Below are 24,137 nucleotides of genomic sequence, written 5' to 3' on the forward strand. Positions count from 1 at the left end.
TTTTCCTCAAGACTGCTTTGGCTATTCAGGGTCTTTTTTGTCTCCATACAAATTTTAAGATTTTTTGCTCTAGTTCCATAAAAAATGTCATTGGTAATTTGATAGGGATTGCATTAAATCTGTAGATCGCTTTGAGTAGTATAGTCATTTTCACAATATTGATTCGACCAATCCAAGAACATGATATATCTCTCCATCTTTTGGTATCATCTTTAATTTCTTTCATCAGTGTCTTATAGTTTTCTGCATACAGGCCTTTTGTCTCCCTATGTAGGTTTATTCCTAGATATTTTATTCTTTTTGTTGTAATGGTAAATGGGAGTGTTTTCTTAATTTCTCTTTCAGATGTTTCATCATTAGTGTATAGGAATGCAAGAGATTTCTGTGCATTAATTTTGTATCCTGAAACTTTACCAAATTCATTGATTAGCTCTAGTAGCTTTCTGGAGGCATGTTTAGCATTCTCTATGTATAGTATCATGTCATCTGCAAACAGTGACAGTTTTATTTCTTCTTTTCCAATTTGAATTCCTTTTATTTCTTTTTCTTCTCTGATTGCTGTGGCTAGGACTTCCAAAACTATGTTGAATAATAGTGGTAAGAGTGGACATCCTTGTCTTGTTCCTGATCTTAGAGGAAATGCTTTCAGTTTATCACCATTAAGAATGATGTTGGCTGTGGGTTTGTCATATATGGCCTTTATTATGTTGAGGTACGTTCCCTCTGTGCCCACTTTCTGGAGAGTTTTTATCATAAATTGGTGTTGAATTTTGTCAAAAGCTTTTTCTGCATCTATTGAGAAGGTCATATGGTTTTAATTCTTCAAGTTGTTAATATGGTGTATCACATTGATTGATTTACGTATATTGAAGACTCCTTGCATCCCTGGGATAAATCCCACTTGATCATGGTGTATGATCCTTTTAATGTGTTCTTTCATTCTGTTTGCTAATATTTTGTTAAGGATTTTTGTATCTATATGCATCAGTGGTATAGCTCTGTATTTTTCTTTTTTTGTACTATCTTTGTCTGGTTTTGGTGTCAGGGTGATGGTGGCCTCATAGAATGATTTTGGGAGTGTTCCTTCCTCTGCAATATTTTGGAAGCGTTTGAGAAGGATGGGTGTTAGCTCTTCTCTAAATGTTTGATAGAATTCACCTGTGAAGCCATCTGGTCCTTGACTTTTGTTTGTTGGAAGATTTTTAATCACAGTTTCAATTTCATTACTTGTGACTAGATTGTTCATATTTTCTATTTCCTCCTGGTTCAGTCTTGGAAGTTTATACCTTTCTAAGAATCTGTCCATTTCTTCCAAGTTGTTCATTTTATTGGCATAGAATTGCTTGTAGTAATCTCTTAGGATGCTTTGTATTTCTGCGGTGTCTGCTGTAACCTCTGCTTTTTCATTTCTAATTTTATTGATTTGAGTCCTCTCCCTCTTTTTCTTGGTGAGTCTGTCCAATGGTTTATCAATTTTGTTTACCTTCTCAAAGAACCAGCTTTTAGTTTTATTGATCTTTGCAATTGTTTCCTTTGTTTCTATTTCATTTATTTCTGCTCTGATCTTTATGATTTCTTTCCTTCTGCTAACTTTGGGTTTTGTTTGTTCTTCTTTCTCCAGTTCCTTTAGGTGTAAGGTTAGATTGTTTATTTGAGATTTTTCTTGTTTCTTGAGGTAGCCTTGTATAACTATAAACTTCCCTCTAAGAACTGCTTTTGCTGCATCCCATAGGTTTTGGATCATCGTGTATTCATTCCCATTTGTCTCTAGGTATTTTTTTATTTCCTCTTGGATTTCTTCAGTGATCTCTTCGTTATTTAGTAATGTATTGTTTAGCCTCCATGTGTTTGTGGGGTTTTTTTGGTTTGTTTTGTGTGTGTGTGTGTGTGTGTGTTTGTGTTTTTTAATGTTTCTTTCCCTGTAATTCATTTCTAATCTCATAGCATTGTGGTCAGAAAAGGTGCCTGATATGAGTTCATTTCCCTTAAATTTATTGAGGCTTGATTTGTGACCCAAGATGTGATCTATCCTGGAGAATGTTCCATGCACACTTGAGAATAAAGTGTAATCGGCTCTTTGGGGATGTAATGTCCCATAAATATCAATTAACTCTATCTAGTCTATTGTGTCATTTAACGCTTCTGTTTCCTTATTCATTTTCATTTTGGATGATCTGTCCATTGGTGTAAGTGGGGTGTTAAAGTCCCCCACTATTATTGTGTTACTGTCGATTTCCTATTTTAGAACTGTTAGCCATTGCCTTATGTATTGAGGTGCTCCTATGTTGGATGCATATATATTTATAATTGTTATATCTTCCTCTTCAATTGATCCCTTGCTCATTATGTAGTGTCTTTCCTTGTCTCTTGTAACATTCTTTATTTAAAGTGTATTTTATCCAATATGACTATTGCTACTGCAGCTTTCTTTTGATTTCCAATTGCATGGAATATATTTTTCCATCCCCTCACTTTCAGTCTGTATGTGTGCCTAGGTCTGAAGTGGGTCTCTTGTAGACAGCATATATATGGATCTTGTTTTTGTATCCACTCAGTGAGCCTGTGTCTTTTGGTTGGAGCATTTACTCCATTTGCGTTTAAGGTAATTATTGATATGTATGTTCCTATGACCATTTTCTTAATTGTTTTGGGTTTGTTTTTGTTGGTCCTTTTCTTCTCTTGTGTTTCCCACTTAGAGAAGTTCCTTTAGCATTTGTTGTAGAGCTGGTTTGGTGGTGTTGAATTCTCTTAGCTTTTGCTTGTCTGTAAAGCTTTTGATTTCTCCATCAAATCTGAATGATATCCTTGCTGGGTAGAGTAATCTTGGTGGCAGGTTCTTCCCTTTCATCACTTTAAGTATATCATGTCACTCCCTTCTGGCTTGTAGAGTTTCTGCCGAGAAATCAGCTGTTAACCTTATGGGAGTTCCCTTGTATGTTATTTGTCATTTTTCCCTTGCTGCTTTCTTTGTCTTTAATTTTTGCTAATTTGATTACTGTGTGTCTTGGCGTGTTTCTCCTTGGGTTTATCCTGTATGGGACTCGCCGCGTTTCCTGGACTTGGGTGACTATTTCCTTTCCCATGTTAGGGAAGTCTTCGAGTATAATCTCCTCAAATATTTTCTCTGGTCCGTCCTCTCTCTCTTCTCCTTCTGGGACCGCTATAATGCAAATGTTGTTGCATTTAATGTTTTCCCAGAGGTCTCTTAGGCTGTCTTCATTTCTTTTCATTCTTTTTTCTTTATTCTGTTCCGCAGCAGTGAATTCCTCCATTGTGTCTTTCAGGTCACTTATCCATTTTTCTGCCTCAGCTATTCTGCTCTTGATTCCTTCTAGTGTAGTTTTCATTTCAGTTATTGTACTGTTCCTCTCTGTTTGTTTGTTCTTTAATTCTTCTAGGTCTTTTTTAAACATGTCTTGCATCTTCTCCATCTTTGCCTCCATTGTTTTTCCAAGGCCCTGAATCATCTTCACTATCATTATTCTGAATTCTTTTTCTGGAAGGTTGCCTATCTCCACTTCGTTTAGTTGTTTTTCTGGGGCTTTAGCTTGTTCCTTCATCTGGTACATAGCCCTCTGCCTTTTCATCTTGTCTATCTTTCTGTGAATGTGGTTTTTGTTCCACAGGCTGCAGGATTGTAGCTCTTCTTGCTTCTGCTGTCTGCCCTCTCAAGAATGCAAGAGTTTTCTGTGCATTAATTTTGTATCCTGCTACTTTACCAAATTCATTGATTAGCTCTAGTAGTTTTTGGGTAGCATCTTTAGGATTCTCTGTGTATAGTATCATGTCAGCTGCAAACAGTGACAGCTTTACTTCTTCTTTTCCGGTATGGATTCCTTTTATTTCTTTTTCTTCTCTGATTGCTGTGGCTAAAACTTCCAAAACTATGTTGAATAATAATGGTGAGAGAGGACCACCTTCTCTTATTCCTGATCTTAGTGGAAATGGTTTCATTTTTTCACCATTGAGAATGACGTTGGCTGTGGGTTTGTCATATATGGTCTTTATTATGTTGAGGTAAGTTCCCTCTATGCCTACTTTCTGGAGGGTTTTATCATAAATGGGTGTTGAGTTTGTCAAAAGCTCTTTCTGCATCTATTGAGATGACCATATGGTTTTTCTCCTTCACTTTGTTAATATGGTGTATCACATTGATTTGTATATACTGAGAAATCCTTGCATTCCTGGGATAAAACCCACATGAGCATATTGTATGATCCTTTTAATGTGCTGTTGGATTCTGTTTGCTAGTATTTTGTTGAGGATTTTTGCAGCTATGTTCATCAGTGATATTGGCCTGTACTTTTCTTTCTTTGTGACATCTTTGTCTGGTTTTGGTATCAGGGTGATGGTGGCCTCATAGAATGAGTTTGGGAGTGTTCCTCCCTCTGCTATATTTTGGAAGAGTTTGAGAAGGATAGGTATTAGCTCTTCTCTAGATGTTTGATAGAATTTGCCTGTGAAACCATCTGGCCCTGGGCTTTTGTTTTTAGGAAGATTTTTAATCACACTTTCAATTTCAGTTCTCATGATTGGTCTGTTTATATTTTCTATTTCTTCCTGGTTCAGTCTTGGAAGGTTGTGCTTCTCTAAGAATTTGTCCATTTCTTTCAGGTTGTCCATTTTTTTGCCATAGAGTTGCTTGTAGTAATCTCTCATGATCTTTTGTATTTCTGATGTGTCAGTTGTTACTTTTCCTTTTTCATTTCTAATTCTATTGATTTGAGTCTTCTCCCTTTTTTTCTTGATGAGTCTGGCTAATGGTTTATCAATTTTGTTTATCTTCTCAAAGAACCACCTTTTAGTTTTATTGATATTTGCTATTGTTTCCTTCATTTCTTTTTCATTTATTTCTGATCTGATATTTATGATTTCTTTCTCTCTGCTAACTTTGTGAGGGTTTTTTGTTGTTCTCCTTCTTCTATCTCTAATTGCTTTAGGTGTAAGGTTAGGTTGTTTATTTGAGATGTTTCTTGTTTCTTGAGGTACGATTGTACTGCTGTAAACTTCCATCTTAGAACTGTTTTTGCTGCATCCCATAGATTTTGGGTCATCATGTTTTCATTGTCATTTGTTTCTAGGTATTTTTTAATTTCCTCTTGGATTTCTTAAGTGACCTCTTGGTTATTTAGTGGTGTATTGTTTATCCTCCATGTGTTTGTGTTTTTTACAGATTTTTACCTGTAATTAATATCTAGACTGTTAGCATTGTGGTCCGAAAAGTTACTTGATGCAATTTCAATTACTTTAAATTTACCAAAGCTTGATTTGTGACCCAAGATATGATCTATCATGGAGAGTGTTCCATGAGCACTTGAGAAGAAAGTGTATTCTGTTGTTTTTGGGTGGAATGTCCTATAAATATCAATTAAGTCCATCTTGTTTAACATATCATTTAAAGCTTGTGTTTCATTATTTATTTTCATTTTGGATGATCTGTCCATTGGTGAAAGTGGGGTGTTAAAGTCCCCTACTACGATTGTGTTACTGTCACTTTCTCCTTTTATGGCTGTTAGCATTTGCCTAATGTATTGAGGTGCTCCTCTGTTGAGTGCATAAATATTTACAGTTGTTATATCTTCTTCTTGGATTGATCTGTTGATCATTATGAGTATCCTTCTTTGTCTCTTGTAATAGTCTTTATTTGAAAGTCTATTTTGTCTGATATGAGAATTGCTAACCAGCTTTCTTTTGACTTCCATTTGCATGGAATATCTTTTTCCATCTCCTCACTTTCGGTCTGTATGTGTCTCTAGGTCTGAAGTGGGTCTCTTGTAGACAGCATATATGTGGGTCTTGTTTTTGTATCCATTCAGCCAGTCTATGTATTTTGGTGGGAGTATTTAATCCATTTACATTTAAGGTAGTTATCAATATGTATGTTCTTATTACCACTTTCTTAATTATTTTGGGTTTGTTTTGTAGGTCTTTTCCTTGTCTTCTGTTTCCTGTCTAGAGAAGTTCCTTTAGCATTTGTTGTAAAGCTGGTTTGGTGTTGCTGAATTCTCTTAGGTTTTGCTTGTCTGTAAAGGTTTTAATTTCTCTGTCGAATCTGAATGAGATCCTTGCTGGGTAGAGTAATCTTGGTTGTAGGTTTTTCTCTTTCAACACTTTATATATGTCCTGCCCCTCCCTTCTGGCTTGCAGAGTTTCTGCTGAAAGATCAGCTGGTAACCTTATGGGGATGTCCTTGTATGTTATTTGTTGCTTTTCCCTTGCTGCCTTTAATATTTTTTCTCTGTATTTAATTTTTGATAGTTTGATTAATATGTGTCTTGGCGTATTTCTCCTTGGATTTATCCTGTATGGGACTCTCTGTGCTTCCTGGACTTGCTTAACTATTTCCTTTCCCATATTAGGGAAGTTTTCAACTATAATCTCTTCAAATATTTTCTCAGTTCCTTTTTTTTTCTCTTCTTCTCTGGGACCCCTATAATTTGAATGTTGGTGTGTTTAATGTTTGCCCAGTGGTCTCTGACACTGTCCTCAATTCTTTTCATTCTTTTTTCTTTATTCTGCTCTGTGGTAGTTATTTCTACCCTTTTATATTCCAGGTTATTTATCCGTTCTTCTGCCTCAGTTATTCTGCTATTGATTCCTTCAAGAGAATTTTTAATTTCATTTATTTTGTTGGTCATCATTGTTTGTTTGCTCTTTAGTTCTTCTAGGTCCTTCTTAAATGTTTCTTCTATTTTCTCCATTCTATTTCCAAGATTTTGGATCATCTTTACACTCATTACTCTGAATTCTTTTTCAGGTAGACTGCCTATTTCTTCTTCATTTGTTTGGTCTGGTCATTTTTACCTTGCTCCTTCATCTGCTTTTTGTTTCTCTGTCTTCTCATTTTGCTTCACTTACTGTGTTTGGGGTCTCCTTTTCACAGGCTGCAGGTTCGTAGTTCCCATTGCTTTTGGTGTCTGTCCCCAGTGGCTAAGGTTGGTTCAGTGGGTTGTGTAGGCTTCCTGGTGGAGAGGACTGGTGCCTGTGTCTTGGTCAGTGAGGCTGAATATTGTCTTTCTGGTGGACAAGGCCATGTCTGGTGGTTTTTTTCGGGTGTCTGTGACCTTATTTTGATTTTAGGCAGCCTCTCTGCTAATGGGTGGGGTTGTGTTCCTGTCTTGCGAGTTGTTTGGCATAGGGTGTCCAGCACTGTAGCTTGCTGGTCATTGAGTGGAGCTGGGTCTTAACATTGAGATGGTGCTCTCTGGGAGAGCATTTGCCATTTGTTATTACATGGAGCTGGGAAGTCTCTGGTGGACCAATGTTGTGAACTCCGTTCTCCTACCTCAGAGGCATAGGACCCGACACCCGGATGGAGCACCAAAACCCTGTGAGCCACAATTTTGGGAAGTCTGAGGTCTTCTGCCAGCTTTCAGTAGGTGTTCTCTAGGAGTTGTTCCACATGTAGTTGTTTTTCTGATGTATTTGTGGGGAAGAAGGTGATCTCCACGTCTTACTCCTCCACCATCTTGAAGGTCTCAGTCCTGTTGACTTTTTTTTTATTCAAAATATAAAATTTATTCAAAAGCAATAAAATAACAGTTTCTATGAAGTATGAACTGTATATAATAAGTAAACACATCACAGTACCAAACCTGTTGACTTTTTAATGATGGCCATTCTGACTGGTGTGAGGTGATACCTCACTGTAGTTTTGATTTGCATTTCTCTAATAATTAGCCATATTGAGCATCTTTTCACGTGTCTATTGGCCATTTTTTACATAACTTATGTTAGTAGCCCTAAAGAAAATAGTCTTAGAAGTAGATTTGCTGGGTCAAAGTTTATGTGCATTTTAAATTAGATATATATTTCCAAATCACCATTCAAGGAAGTGTCTCAAATTTGCATTCCCACTGAGAGAATATCAGGGTGCCTCTTAATCCACAACCCCATCAGTATTATCTGCCTTTTTAAGCTTTGCCAGTCTGATGGGTGTTTTTATTTGTATATACTTAATTAGTAACAAAGATAATATCTTTATATATTTATTGGCTATTTGAAGTTTTTAGTGATTCATACCCTTTTCACACTTTTCTGTTGGATATTTTTGTACATTGAAAGCTATTTGTGGATTCAGGTCACTAATTTTGCCTGTCATATGTGTTTCAATATATTTTCCTTGATTGAGATATGACTTTTATTATTTGTTTATATTATTTTTTGTTCCTTTCTGAATATGTTAGAAGTAGGAACTTCTATTGACTTTTTGTTTTTTCCTCAGTTCCAGTGTCTCGCCCTATCCTCACCCTCAGGGCCCCCAGGGCCCAAGCTGTGGTGGGGGATGTGGTGGAGCTTCACTGTGAGGCCCAGAGAGGCTCTCCCCCGATCCTGTACCAGTTTTATCACAAGAATGTCACCCTAGAGAGCAGTATGTCCCACTCTGGACAAGGAGTGTCCCTCAACCTCTCACTGACTGCAAATCATTCTGGAACCTACTCTTGTGAGGCCGACAATGGCCTGGGTCCCCAGTGCAGTGAAGCAGTGACACTTTCCATCACAGGTAAGTTTCCTATTCTCAGGCCACAGATGTGGCCAAAAGATTTCCTCCTAGGATACTCTGATAATCCTTGTGATGCCTGACCAGGACAGTGTTTCTCAGGGACATGTACACAAAGCTAGATGTTCTCCAAACTGTTATTTTCATTAAGTTTTTCTGAAGGCTTGTCATTTGGGTGGGAAAGGAGGCTAAAGAAGACCACCGAATTTAATACTCTTCAGCTAGCATCATCCATCCTGACCCTCAACCCTTGCATCAGTCACAGACATGAGCTTCCCCACCAAGAGAAGTTCCATCCCCTGTGCCACACTTGCACCTCATTAGCCTCAGGAGTCCTGGTCCCCTCAGTTCATCCTCTCTCCCAGGCATCAGCTCCAGGGATCAGGGCAGTTCAAGACCACAAGCCTCTCCATCTGGCTCATGCCTGGGTTCTCCCCCTCAGGGCTGACAGGGAGCAGAAGTGGCCCTGTTGCCACCGGTGTCACCGGGGGGCTGCTCAGCATGATGGGTCTCGCTGCCATAGCACTGTTGTTCTACTGCTGGCTCCCAAGAAAAGCAGGTGAGTAACTCCCTAGTTAACCTTTGCTTGAGTCCCTGTCCTTCCCATCTCCATTCCCTCAGGCCCATGCTGCCTTTGGAACCAACCCCAAGCTCTCAAAACCTCCTTTCTGCACAATTCCACAACTCCTACCTTCCTCTCTAGTTCCTCCAGAATTTGTCTTAATCAAATGCAAAGTTTCCAGAACAGCCCTATTGGGTGTAAGATGTCTTCACAAGATGTAGTTTATCTGACATGACAAATTACAGTGTCTTTCCCTCTCTACCCTTACAAGACCCCCAAGGAACGGAAGAGGAGAAGAAAAACTCTGAGAAATAGGAGTGAGAACAGAAACCAAATGTAATTTGATAACTTACTGATTTTGTAAATGTATGGTATTTTCATAGCCGATCAAGTCTATTTTCCCACATTCAGCTATTGACCATTGTTCTTCACAAACTCCACGTTAAAAGATTATGGATTGTGGGCTACCCTTTTGTATTATAACTATACCCCTCTGGAATCCAGGATCAGTAGTTTTTGCCCAATCTGCTACCTCTCTTGGACATAGCAAAGGAGGGTTCACATCTTAGAGACAGTGACTCCTGGAAGGTTCTAGGTGAGCCTCCTATGAGCTGTGCTCCTTGTGAAGTCTTCCTTCTCCTGGATTCAATGTCTCTCTGCTTTCCTTTGCAGGAAGAAAGCCTACATTTGACTCCTCCAGGTAAGACCTGCCTATATTGCCATATGGTTAATGAAATGCCCACCAAGTATGAAAATGGAATTAAATCTGGTTACTGCTGAGAGCACGGTCACTGCTTCATGTCACTGAGATGGGTTGTGCCAATTTCATGTTGCCACCTCCCTTGGGATATCTCAATTCCCAGGACCTTCTCACCTATCAGCTTAGCTAAATAGGCCTTTTTCTTGCAGCAAGTGTTAATTGCTTTTTATTTATTAACTTACATCCTTGGTCCAATGTTGCCTTGGTTGTTTGAGTGTTTGAGTGACACTATGACCACTGAATCCATCCGTTTCCTAAGATGGTCTTAGCTTAATCAGCCTGGAAAGCTCTGGTCATGGCCAACCTAACCTAACCAACATCTGTTGTGATGACAGCCAAGAAGATGGAGTCATGCAACTTGGCCACCCCGAGAGACCTCTCTGCTAACAGGAGGTGGTGCCTGTGAAGAAGGGGCTGCCATCTTGGATTCCAAAGGCTGACTTTAGGAGTCACACCACAGCTCACAAACTATCCCTGGGCAAGCTTATGGTAGCAGCATCCAAACCATCCTGAGTTCCTCTGAGCCTTTTTGTTTGTTTGTTTTTTTGGCCATGCTGCACAGTTGTAGGATCTTAGTTCCCCTACCAGGGATTGAACCCGAGCCCTTCTTAGTGAAAGCACCAAGTCCTAACCTCTGAACCACCAGGGAATTCCCATTCGAGCTTTTCTAATTATGGATTTCACTCAGATACTGATCTCTCTGGGAGTGTAGACCTTGGAGCCAGGTTTGAATCTTGGCTCTTCCCCTTTCTAGTTACATAGTCTTGAGCAAGTCATTTTACTTCTCACAACCTCCATTTTTTCCATCTAAAAAATAGAGATAATAATAGAATCAACTTAATATTGTTATAGGCACTAGCACAGTGACATACAGGTGATCATAAAATCTGGATTAATATTATGATTTATAATATAATAGTCCATAACAATAGACCATTTGTTATATGCTCATCTACGTTTCCAGGCTTGGCAACTATCCTGTGGTAAAGACTCACTAACAGGGAATGATCCTTATAGTTACTTCATCAGGATTTCTGGGAAACATCAATGCTTCTATCTTACAGGAATCAGTCAGCTTCAGACCCACAAGAGCCCACCTACCACAATGTACCAAGCTGGATAGAACTACAACCAGTGTACAGCAATGGTGAGGACAGAGGACCCTCCATTTGGGCAGGGACCCCAGGGTTGGTCCAAGAAGTGGTGGGAAAAGAAATGAGGAAGGGACAGTACAGAGGCCCAGAGGGCTCTGCCCCCTCCAGAGAACAAACTCTATCTGGGGGAGGAGGAAGTAGCAAGACAAGGGGCAAGAACCTTAGAGTCCTCTCAAACTTCAACTTCTCTCCAAGTAAATCCTAACAGAGGAGACGTGGTGTACTCGGAAGTCCGGACCGTGAAGGTGGAGAACAAACAGGCAGGTAAGACCCAAGGACCCTTGATTTTGGCGGTCTATTGCTATGTGTGGCTCAGTCTCCACCCCTTCAGTGGGTCTGGGCCAATCAGACACAGAACTGCCCCTCAGGCTGGGTCACTGGGCTTCTTACTTTGTGCCCACCTACTCTGTTGCGATTAACCCAAGCTCACCATGCAGAGCTGCTTTCTCCATTCTCCATGGATGGCCTCAGCATCACTTGAGTAACAAAGTCATCACCCTGGGCAGTCAGCTCCTCAGAACTTCAGTGTCCCAACTGTGAAATGAGACAGGACTGTCTATCATTCCCTACCTACTTGTACCTGTTTTCTACTGCTGCTGTGGCAAATGACCATGAGGGTTTAAACAATACAAGTTTATTATCTTACTGTGCTGTAGGTCAGAAGTCTAACACAGGTCGCACTGGGCTAAAATCAGTGTCGGCAGAGGTCCTTTCTGGAAGCTCCAGGGGAGAATGCATTCCCTTGCCTTTTCCAGCTTCTAAAGGACACTCTTTTCCTTTCTGGGGCTCATGGTCCCATCCCATCCCCTTCAAAGCCAACAAGTGGCACCTCTCTAACCATTTCTTCCATAGTCAGTGCTCTCTTTGACCACAACTAGAAAAAGTTCTCAGATTTTAAAATTCTCCTTAAAATTCCACCTGGATAATCTAAAATAATCTCACCATTTGAAGGTCCTTAATCTTAATCACATCTGCAAAATCCCTTTCTCCATCTTAGGTCACATATTCACAGGTTGCAGGTATCAGGACATGGACATCTTTGTGGGAGACATTATTCTGCTTATCACAGTCTCTCATAGGGTTATTGTGAGGATCAAACGAGGAAGTAGATGTGGAGATGCTATTACAGCAGCAGAGTTTAAGCAGCTTTTATAATGAGTATATGCAGGTTGTCTGTCTGTGTCATTAGTCCTCACTCATGGTAGATGGTCAGCCGTGAAGAATCCCAGCCTGGTTTCGTCCTGCTCAGAGCAGGAAAGGGAAAGCCTTTGGGGCTATTCTAACTTTGTTCTGTAAAAAGTGCCATGTGATTTTTAGCCATTCTGCTTCCTTCTCTGGTTTTTTGATTCTTCTTGTATAAAATTAAAAGAACTCTATTTTGTTCCATTCTTGGTTCAGTGGCCCACCTCTAAAACGTATGAACTCATTCACACTTACAATCTCCTTTGAAGTGTGTTGTTGTTACCCCATTTCACAGATGAGAAAACAGAGGCAGAGAGACCTTAAATGACCAGCCTGAAGTCACAGAGCTAACAAATGACAGAAGAGTCTGTCTCTAGAGTCCAAGCCTTAGGCCAAGCTCTGCTTCTCAGGGCAGTTCCAGGGAGCCTTGAGGCTCATTCCAAGCCAAAAAGAAAGCCTTGCTTGATGAATGCCATATTTCATTACAGCTTTAAGACAATATAATAATAATAACAACTTCTATTATCATATCAACATGTATTGAGCAGTTCCTATGTGACTGGTACAGTTCTGAGTACTGTAAATAAATACATTTAAAAAATATATATATATATATATATGCCATAAATATGTACACACACACATACATTTAAAGTTTGTTTGTTTATAGCCCTCAGAAGTGTACCTGCACATTGGAACTGCTCAGCACATAACAGATGTTAGAAATCAAACACACACACACATAACCCTATAGGTAGGTATTATTATTCCCAACATACAGATGAGACACCCGAGGCAGGAGATACTGAGTGACTTGCCCAAGGCCACAGAGGTGGCACGGCTGACCTGGGGCTCAGTCTGGGGTGGTCTGGATCAGAAGTCTGCTCTGAACCACTGCACTGCCTCTGCTCCAGGCCAGGCTGCTTCTCCATAATATATACTATGAATCTATGATCAAAGCATGAACAAGATAAAAAGTATATTTCTTTCTTTTGAGAGTCCCTGGGGAGCTCAGCATGAGGAACAAAGAGTGGAGTGATACTGAGAGAGTTGGTCGAAGCTGTGAGGTTGAGGTTCTTAGGAAAGGTTCAGTGCAGCCACATGGAGATGGCTGTGGCTGGGCTGATGGCACAGATGCAAAGAGAGAGTTCTCAGTTCACAGATGAATGCTTCCTTTCTTTCCACAGCAGCCTCTGACCCAGAGCTTCTCAAGAACACGGTGAGTCCCGTGACCTGTGTACTCTCCCACCTAGGGCCTGCTGGCCTCTGGCCCTCACCTATGTGCTCCTTCCCCCAGGATTCCTGCGTCATCTACTCCCAGGTGAAGGGGGCTTACACCGCAGTCCCTAAGCCCCAGCTCTTGGCTGCATCCACTCCTCACAGATGAGTCCACGCAGCTCCCGACTGCTGTCTCAGCCTCTGCACCCAAAACCACCCTTGGGGGAGAAGGGACATCAAAGCGGGAAGATTTAAACCTTGGGTCCTAGACCCAAGGCCACACCCAGCAACCTGTGCATCAAGTGCCCACACCCTAGTGTGAGCAGAACACAGGGCCCTGCAGGACTCCCTCCTATTTCCAAAGTGACAGCCCTGGCCCAGTGGTCTTTTTCTTAATGACATGTGCTCCCAACCCAGGGCCCATGATGTTGCCTGGCTTCCTTAATGAACTTCAGCTTTGGTCACTATTCCAAGTCCTACTCCCATACACATCCCCAACATTCCTCCATGAGGACTGCCCCTAAAATCTGCCACGGATAACCTGCTTTCAGTGGGTGCTTTTTTCAGCTGCAGTCAGTCTGGTAAGGCTACAGTGGGCTCTGCCCAATGGGACAGCACACACCCCTGGAGACATGGACACTGCGCTCGTCATGGACCTCCCCATGATGGGACTGCATTCCACACTCCCCCTGTCTGTCTGAAACTCTAAGCTCAGAATCTGACACCAGGATAACTCCTCTCCTGCCCATGTGCCAATATCTACCTGCCCAAGTAAGTGGACTTCACACCTTAGGTCCTAGATCCTTCCCATCCTGCCAGAAGTAACCCAGGACAGTCAAGGCCAGGAGGACCAGAGATGCAGATAGAATACATATTGAAATATAGGAGGTGCTCTATTATTATTTGATTGATTGAATGAATGAATAAATGAAGAAGATATTATGGGTCATTATGGTGTATTCCTACCCTCAAACTGGCATCTGATCCAGTGTGCTCCCTAGTAAATCCAAGAAGTACTCTTTTCTCTTCCCTGAGTAGGAAATAAACTAAGAGAAGGAGTTTGAGTGAGGAAAGCTGTGTTCAGAAAGCAGGAAGCCTTCTCAAACTTTAAAGTGCTTATGTAAGGAGGGTGGGAGGGAGACGCAAGAGGGAGGGGATATGGGGATATAGGTATACATATAGCTGATTCACTTTGTTATACAGCAGAAACTAACACAATATTGTAAAGCAATTATACTCCAATGAAGATGTTAAAAAATAATAAAATAAAATAAAGTGCTTATGGGTCACCTGGAGATCTTGTTAAAATGCAGATTCTTATTCATTGAGTCTGGGTGGAGGCTGAGATCCTGCATCTATAATAAGCTCCCACGTGATGCTAATGCTACTGATCCTAGGAGCATACTGAGTACCCAGGCCCATGAAGAAGTAGCGTGGGCTCTGGCTGCCCACTGCCCAACTCCATGGGGGCCACTCACGTAGATCACATGCTCCCTGCACCATCTTTCCGCTAGAACACCATCAGATCCTGCTGCTAAGAGAACTTCTCAGCAACATGCTGGGTTTCGTCAGCCTCCCTAGGTCAGTAAAAAGCAGCTGCTGTCATCTTCGTTTCCCCACCTCAGGCCTCACACTTTCCCACAGAGGAAATGAATACACTGTGAATAAATATACCTCTTAGCCTTCTCCATTCAAAGTTGATCTATCTCGCCTCTGAGCCATGGGATGTTTTGATCCATTTTTATGATGTCCATCACACCTCATCTTGATCTCCACCCTCTGGTGGATTGTACAGGGGGAATCGTTTCCAAGCCACATTGCCTGGATTAATAAAATCCTTGACGGGGCATTCATGGCCCTTCTCCACATAGTACCACCTACTTCCCTCTCCAGCTTTTTCCGTGGTCATTGTCCTCCACACCCTACACTCAATCACCAGGTGATCTTCCCCATTTTCTAACATAGCCACTCTGCACTTCCTCCTCTTAGCCTTTTCCGTCATTTGCATATGCTAGAATCCTGCTTATTCACTGGGCCCCAAGTCAAATGTCAGCCCCTACTGGAAATGATCTGTCTTTGGACTCCCATAGCACTTGTATGCCGTGAGACATGGAATCACTAATGGCTGATGTTTGGAGGGAACTTAGAGTTTATCTAAGCCACTTCTTTAATTTTTTGGTTGTAAATTGAGAACGAAAGAGGAAGAGCAACTAGCTGAAAATTAAATGACGAGTTAGTGGCAAAGCACATACTAAATTAAACCCAGGACTCCTGGTACCCAGGACAGTGCTCTTTCCTTTACACGGCTCCTCTGCTACAGAGACGTGTGCATTTTTGTATTTCTCCAACAAGACTGAGAGTTCCTTAAAAGCAAAGCCCAAGCAGCCAGCATGGTACCTGGCATTCAATTGGTGCTCAATGAATTGTTGTCGAATTGGATATCCATTAAATCTCCCTGATGAATAAACATCACCTCTACAAATTTGTCTATATCATTACCTGCTCTCTCTTAACCCAAAGAAGTGCAACACATGTCCTTCAATCTTAGAGTTTTTAATAATCCCAATAAAATCATTGCTACAAGGTCCACCTGTCAGTTTGAGATGAATGCTGCGTATTGTTCAAAACAAGAACAAGATACTTGCATGAACTGCAGGTATCTAAAACACCACATAAATCCCAATCAGTTGTCCCCACAAAACTTGCTCTCCTTACTGTGTTCTCTTTCTTCCTTCCTTCCTTCTCCCCCTTCCCCCTTCTTCTCCTTCTTCCTCTTTTCTCTCGCTCTCTCTCCCTCCCTCCCTCTCTTTTCCTTCTTCTTCTTCTTTTTCTACTTGAAGATAGCACTCTACCCACTCACCCAAGACAGAAGATGCATAGCCGTCTGTGAGTCTCTACATTGAATTGGTCACCCAAGCCAATCCAGTCAACTTTCTTTCCTTTCTTTCTTTCTTTCTTTCTTTCAGCTGCACCACACAGCATGCGGGATCCTAGTTCCCCAACCACCAGGGATCAAACACGGGCCCCCTGCAGTGGAAGCTTGTAGTCCTAACCACTGGACCACCAGGGAATTCCCCGTCAGCTTTATTTTTGAGATATCTCTCAAATCACATCCTCCTTTTAGTTCCTACTGCCACTTCCTTAGTACAGGCCTTCATCACCTACCACCAGCATTACATAATAGCCTCGAAACTGGTTTCCCAACTTCCAGATTCTCTCTTTGCATAACCATCCCCAACAGATTTGCCAGTTCGACCTCCCAACAGAGTTGCTAATATGATCTTTCTAAAAACCAGCTCTATTTATTCCTCTGCTTGAAATCCTTCAATTATCCAGATTTCAGGCTCTATCAGTGGACACAAGGGTCTTCAGGATTTAGTTCCAACTTACATTTTCAGCTCCACCTCCCAATATCCCCTTTAAGAGACAAGAACACACACCATGTGCTCCTGTCACAGGAACTTCTTTTCATTTCCTATACACACCACCTTCTTTCAAGCAGCCATAGCTTTTTTCCTAGTAACTTTCCCCTTTTTGTTCGGTCAAACTCACTCATCCTTCAACACTTAGTTCAAATGTCAATACTCTGTGAGGCCTCATTTCTTTCTACAGGTTTCTATAATCTTTGGCATCTATGTTTCTTGTAGTCCTTACAAAAGTGTGTGTGTGTGTGTGTGTGTGCACGTGTGTGTGTGAGTGCATGCACCCACGTGCTTCTCTCCCTGGACTACTTAAAGCCTCTCTAGGGTTGAGTGTTATAGTTAGTTCTATTTTATAACCCTCCTCTCATCCTCGCATCATGCCCAACACACAACACAGGGCCTGGTGAATCACAGATGCTCAATTCATAGTGAATAAATGAATGTGCAACAGTGTTGAATGGACTTTTCCTGTTTCCCTCAGAAAAACGCTTAAGCCCCAAAGCTGAGCTCAACAGTTGATAGTAACTCACATGTTCTGAAGAGGAGCTTCTGGACACATCCCACAGGATTGACTCAGAAGTGGCCACATGACCCTTGGGTACTTCCCTGGTTCCTCACACCTCCTCTATCAGCTGAGATCAGAGTTCATTGAAAGGGGTGATGGAGGAGATGGGTGGTCTGGTGAGGGGCACTGGGTGTTTTACTTTCCCTCCCAACTCCAGCCAGGGGAAGGCAGGACTCCTAGATAATGGCTTAAAGAAGGGAAGACAGCCCCTCATCTCACCACTCAAGGGGAACTGTTGAGCCTCAGGTAGAGAGCAGAGCCCGGTGAGAGAGCTTTTAAGAAATCTTAACACAAGTGCCCTGGGGTTTGGGGATGTTAGAGAGCACACTATTCCCCACTCCTCTCACGGGAAGGGAGTTCCTTTAACACCACACTCCTGGCTTCTAGTGGTCCAGCCCCTCTGTCTTCTTTTCTCATAGCCAAGAGCAGCCCACAGGACCATGTGTTCCCCTCTGTCCTAAGTTTTAAAAGACCTGCCTCTACAGAGGGATACTTACAGTTTCACAACCCCAACCTCAAGGTTTAGCATAGGAGGCTTCAAACCCTGAGAAACAAAAATAGAGAATTCAGGGGAGCAAAATGCATAGCAAGAGATGGAGGCTTCTGCTCGAAGCAGGGCAGATGGCTCTATGCTTTGGTGGTGCTTACCAGGCAGAGATCATATGGGTTTTTTACTGTGTTTTTTTATGACAGTGTATTGGAGTTGACTTTTGGCTGCTGAACTTGAGACAGGAGCTTTAAGTCTTAGGCTGTGGTGTTTTGTGGCAGGGCACTAGAACTTAGACGAGGTTTTGACCAAAGGCTGTAGGGCTGGGGATACACACACTGACCATTAAGCAATGGGGAGCAAATGCACTGGGCTCTTCTGGGTGCGGTGGCCCTGGACACGACCTACACTATTCCCATGGTTGTGTATTCAGGCAGTTGCTTCTGCCAGTCAAGGGTTCCAGTTCCTATGGCACTTGGGGGCATGACTTGACAACACCTCCCTCACACACATTCCATGAACCTTCCACCTCCACTCTGGGGCTCCCCTATTGGGCTGAAGTGCAAATGTGCAGGGAAGTTAACTTTGGGATATTGAAGGCAATGGATAAATGTTGCTCCTTTTGTCCTCTCCACAGCCCCCTCCCTAAATGCACCATTCAGAGATGTAAAAGCTTTATTTATATGACCTCTCTGAGGACTCCTTGAGTGACCAAGCAATCAACCTATTGCAAAACTCTGGCCAAGTTGGGTCTACACATTCTTTTTTTTTTTTTTTTTTTTTTTTGCAGTATGCGGGCCTCTCACTGTTGTGGCCTCTCCCATTGCGGAGCACAGTCTTCGGACGTGCAGGCTCAGCGGCCATGGCTCACGGGCCCAGCTGCTCCGTGGCATGTGGGATCCTCCGGGACCAGGGCACGAACCCGTGTCCTCTGCATCGGCAGGCGGACTCTCAACCACTGCGCCACCAGGGAAGCCCTACACATTCTTAAATGTGTTCTTCTTTCCCAGCCTCCCTCCTATTCCCTCTCCCTTCTACTTCCCTGGGATTATACTCACCCACAGTGTGTTAGCACATGAGCTTCTCCTTCAGGCTATCTTCTAGGTGAGAGTCAAGGGCCCCAGCAAAGCCAGCAACCTTGAAAAAGGGACCACTGTCCTTCAACAGATTGGCTTTCTTGAACAGCTGTGGCTGTGACCAAGCTTCAGCCATAAAACAGAACCTTTTCATTCAAGGCCTTTGATATATTGGGAGCCAGGGCAATATTTTCTGCTTTCAATGCAAGGCAGCTGACTTCCCTGTGTGTCACAGAGCTTTTCAAGCTGTTAGGAGTTAGGCCCTTGCCAAGGTAGGAAGGGCTGGGTCTGCTGACCCAACCTCAGCTGAATCTTTTAACAAGGACACCAGAGATATGAGCCTGAGCTGTAGCCCCGTGCTGCCTTATAGAGCAAGAGGAGAGACATTTGTCTCTACTACAGAACTGCAACTAACATAAAGACAGACAAGGGGAACGCATTCCCTAGGAGGGGGATTTTTAGGCTTAACTGCAAATTAACTGCGAGAGCAGCTCAGGACTAAAGGAAAAGATCTGCTCACCATCTGTGACGGAGGCCACATTACCCAACAAAGCTCATACCCAATGCCGCTCTGAGAAGGTGGTAGCACCAGACTCAAAAAAAAAGGAAATTTAAAAATTCTTCAGTGGAAAAGAAAGGTACCACTTAGGTGAATTCTACCCCTTTCCCAGTATGGTGAATTCATAGTAGCAAAACAAAACTTAAGATTTCTTCCACTTTAGTTAAAATTACAGACTCTAGACTTTATCACAATTTCATTATGGTGAAAAGATCTTTTCCATTTACCCTCTGTGATTCAGACACCAGTTTCTTTGGCAATGCTAAATGCTGGTCTCCGGGGACATAATTTTGTTAGGATAAATGTTTTAGGACCCTGAGATTGACTTCTTTTCTAAAGTCAGTAAGTCTAGGGCCCGTGCTATGATACTCTGACATGTCCTATTAACTCTCTGGATTCTTTTAAATAGTGTCTTAGTCTGCTCAGGCTGCTATAACAAAAATACCATAGACAGAGTGGCTTAAAAACAACAGAAATTTACCTCTTACAGTTCTGGAAGCTGGGACGTCCACAGTCAAGGTGCCAGCAGATTTAGTGTCAGGTGAGGGCCTGCTTCCTGGTTCTTAGACATGTCCCCACATGGCAGAAGAGGGAAAGGGGTTCCCTGGGGTCTCTTTTATAAGAGCAAAACCCCCTATGAGGGATTGTGTGTTGGATTTGACATAGATGAAGACACACTGGAAATATTTAATAGGAATGTAGAAGAGTTTGAGTTAACAAATGTTGACATGGCTCAGTGTGATGTGTGCTCGTTATCTAACAGAATGTCTAAGTCATTTGATACAGTAATTATGAATCCTCCCTTTGGGACCAAAAATAATAAAGGCATAGATATGGCCTTTCTGAAGACTGCTTTGGAAATGGCAAGAACAGCAGTATATTCTTTACACAAATCCTCAACTAGAGAACATATTCAAAAGAAAGCTGCAGAGTGGAAAATCAAGATAGATATTATTGCAGAGCTACGATATGGCCTGAGAGCATCATACAAGTTTCATAAAAGAAAATCAGTGGACATTGAAGTGGACCTAATTCAGTTTTCTTTCTAAAAGACTCCAAAGACAAAAGCAGCTTAAAATCTAATTAAAATGAATAAAAAATATATTTACTAAAAACAAAACAAAACAAAAAAGCTGCGGCCTCAGCCGTCTTCTGCCCTCATGACCTAATCACCTCTCAAAGACCCTCACCTCCTAATACCATCACATTGGGGATTAGGTTTCAACATATGAATTTGGAGGGGACACAAACATTCAGTATATAGCAAATAGTAAGGTTTGCCTTGGGATAATTTGAGCATGAAAAATAATATTACTAGTAATAAACGATAACACATTAAAAGAATTTATGAGATAATTATTCTCAAAGGAAAAAAAATAGCAGTCAAAATCTCTTATTTACAGAAGACAACAAATAATAAATGTAGAAGGAATGTTGACATTAGGAAATCACCACTTTGCAATCCCATGGTAACAATTGATTCAGGCAAGGATCGCGCATGGATGTTAAAATTACTGGGTAAGAGGTTGCTAGGCAACAAGAGATCCACAGGGTCTCAGTGCATCATCACCCACCGTACAAAAGGGGAAATGTACCTTTACAACGGAGAGATCTGGCAGCGCCAGTCTTCAGTAAGTGACCAAATGTGGCATCACTAGTAGTGGGGGACACTGACCCTCCGTGATCTTTAATGTGGTGCAGTGGGAAGTCCAGTCTCACCTTCAGAGTGCTCTTATCAAAGAAGCTAATCCAGAACCTATGTGAGGAGACAAATTCAGAATGTGGGCCATTCTGAGAGAGATTCCCCAAAACTGTCAATGTCACAAAAGGTGAAAATAAAAGGGCAGTGTGACAAAGGGAGACTGAAAAGACACACCTAATAGGAACTTTGATTGGATTCTTGATCAAAAAAAAAAAGAAGCCACAGGAGAAATTAGGGAAAATTTAATATGGACTATATATTATTGATAATATTGAATCAATAACCTGATATTACTATATAAATATTTTTGAAAATATTCAAAATACTTTCAGATGATTCAGTAAATATTTTTTAAATTCTGTGTGTGTGTGTGTGTGTGTGTGTGTGTGTGTGAGAGAGAGAGAGAGAGAGAGAGAAAGAGAACAAATTTGGCAAAAATTGGTGAATGCAAGGAAGGGCATGGCAGTGTTCATTGTACTATTCTCTCTTCCAACTTTTCTGAGATTTGAAAACTTTTAAAATAAAGCATCAGGTAGGGGAGAAGCACCTCAGACACTTGGCATAGAATTGATAGGTGCCCTGAGATGCTGATAGAACTTCACCCAGCCCTGTGAGCCACCCTCTCCACTACATGTGTCGCGAGAATCCTGCTTGGCTCAGGCACTGAGACACCCTGGCCAAGGGTAGAGCTACACAGGACATTGAGGATGATGACTGGGGTTTTTAACTTAAAATATTTTACTTTAATTTCCTTGGGAATTTAATTTTTGAGCTGTCATTCTTCCCTGGGGATTTCCTAATGGAATGGAATTTGTTCTCAACATCAGAGTATCTTTGTGTTGGCGTGTTATGATTGGAGAAGTAAATGATGTCATCAGACCTCAACACAGAACCTCTAATAGACGGTTAGGAAATACGGATGAAATAACTAGGGGCGGGTAATAGAACAGAGAGGAAACTCTCAGCTTCAAGTACACTGTGAGCTGGAGTGGACTCTAGTTAGTCCACTGTTCTGACCCATTTCAGAGCTCTCTACAAAACCTGAGTGGCTCAGCTCTGCTCCCAGAAGACTGCACAGAGGAGGAATATTTGGTTTGGGGATGCAGCCTCACACAGATGGGATCAGTAGATATTCTTTCTGCTGCCCACACCCGTGATCGACCACAGGCTTAATGGATAAGCACAGTGAGCTGCACAAAAATCTAGGGATCATTAGAATTTTCCCTAAACACCTCTTATTCTTCCCCAGTTAGCGGACAATGGCTGTTTGCTCACATCTTCACTGGTGAATCTATTCTATCCAAGTTAGAGACATGGGGATTTGTTCCCTTTCTCCTTCCTCTTTACTCAGGACCAGTATAAGCCTGCAATCTAGATAAGTGTGTCTTCTCTGAAGACTGAAACTTTCCCTCAGGTGGGCTGTCTCAAGTTCCAGCCTGGAGAGGGGTAGTTAGCCAGCCCATTTGGTTCTCACACCTCAGCTTTATTAATAATTACATTAGGATTCTCCAGATAAACAGAACCAAGAGATGACCTATCTATCTATCTATCTATCTATCTATCTATAAGAAAGATTGATTTATTATAAGGAATTGGCTCATGTGATTATGGAGGCTGACAAGTCCCCAGATTTGCATTTGGAAAACTGGGGACCCAGAAGAGCTGATGGTGTAATTCCAGTCCAAATGACGGCAGGTTAGAGACCTAGGAAGAGCCAAGATTTCAATTTGAGTCCAAGAAAGGAAGAAAACCGATGTCCTTGCTTGAAGCTAGTCAAGCAGGAGAAATTGTCTCTCACTTGGAAGAGGGTCAGCCTTTTGGTTTTTGATCAGGCCTTCAACTGATTAGATGAGGCCCACCTACATTAAAGGAAGGCAATCTGCTTTACTCAGTCTATCAATTCAAATGTTAATCTCATCCAAAAACACCCCCACAGATATACCCAGACTAATGTTTGTACAAATGTCTGGGCACCCTATGGCCCAATCAAGTTGACGTATAAAATTTATTATCACAATCATAAAGGTGGTCAACTGGCTCCAATATATCTTTTGGTTTGTTTCTCAGTTGGTTCAGAACTCTGACAGGGAAGAGTGGTGTTATTTGAGGGGTGTCCTCAAAGAGGAGAGGTACCTGTCTGGCCTCCCTCAATTTGGTAGCTAAAAGAATGTCAAACCTTTCAAGGGCACACCTGTTTTCTCTTTCTGTTTTGTCCTTTGTTCCTCCTCAAGGTCCGTCTTTCTCTTTGACATCTGGCTGGCCCGTACAAAATCTCCAGATTTAACTCTTTCGACGTCAACTAGCCAACCTTGCTGTCTTTCCCCTCTTCCAATCTCCTCTGATCAGTACAGCCCCCTCATCAGAGACTAACTCATAAGAAAAGCTACTATTTATTGAAGAATTAATAAATATAAGGCAGCATGCCAGGCATTATTCTAGATATGGAAGCAACCTAGATGTCCATCAACAGATGAATGGAGAAAGAAGATGTGGTACATATACACAATGGAATACTAGTCAGCCATAAAAAAGAATGAAATCATGCTATTTTACAGCAACATGGATGGACCTAGAGATTATCATACTAAGTGAAGAAAGTCAGACAAAGACAAATATCATGTGATATCACTTATATGTGGGATCTAAAAAAGTGATACAAATGAACTTATTTACAAAATAGAAACAGATGCACAGACATAGAAAAGAAACTTATGGTTACCAAAGGGGAAAGGGGGAGAGGGCTAAATTAGGAGTTTGGGATTAACATATACATGTAACTGTATATAACATAGATAACCAACAAGGACTTATTGTATATCACAGGAAATTATACTCAATACTTTGTAATAAACTATAAGGGAAAACAATCTGAAAAAGAATATATATGTATAACTGAATATATGTATTATATAATGTACATATAACTGAATCACTTTGCTGTACACCTGAA

General features: G+C 41.6%; 1 protein-coding gene across 1 annotated transcript in view; it reads left to right on the plus strand.

The window, feature by feature from the left end:
- The window catches only part of FCRL5 (Fc receptor like 5), a gene marked incomplete at both ends in the record, with an annotated part of 49,683 nt that extends 36,138 nt beyond the window's left edge, over positions 1-13,545 (plus strand). Inside the window, 7 exons of the mRNA XM_082833207.1 lie at positions 8,225-8,503; positions 8,943-9,059; positions 9,735-9,762; positions 10,887-10,969; positions 11,172-11,240; positions 13,346-13,377; positions 13,456-13,545. Coding sequence (XP_082689333.1) covers positions 8,225-8,503; positions 8,943-9,059; positions 9,735-9,762; positions 10,887-10,969; positions 11,172-11,240; positions 13,346-13,377; positions 13,456-13,545 — 698 coding nt within the window. The remainder of the gene's footprint in view (positions 1-8,224; positions 8,504-8,942; positions 9,060-9,734; positions 9,763-10,886; positions 10,970-11,171; positions 11,241-13,345; positions 13,378-13,455) is intronic.
- Between the last annotated feature and the right edge of the window lie 10,592 nt (positions 13,546-24,137).

This window comes from Leucopleurus acutus (assembly GCF_964270905.1).
Source record: "Leucopleurus acutus genome assembly, chromosome: 2".
In the NCBI taxonomy this organism is placed as follows: Eukaryota; Metazoa; Chordata; class Mammalia; order Artiodactyla; family Delphinidae; genus Leucopleurus; species Leucopleurus acutus.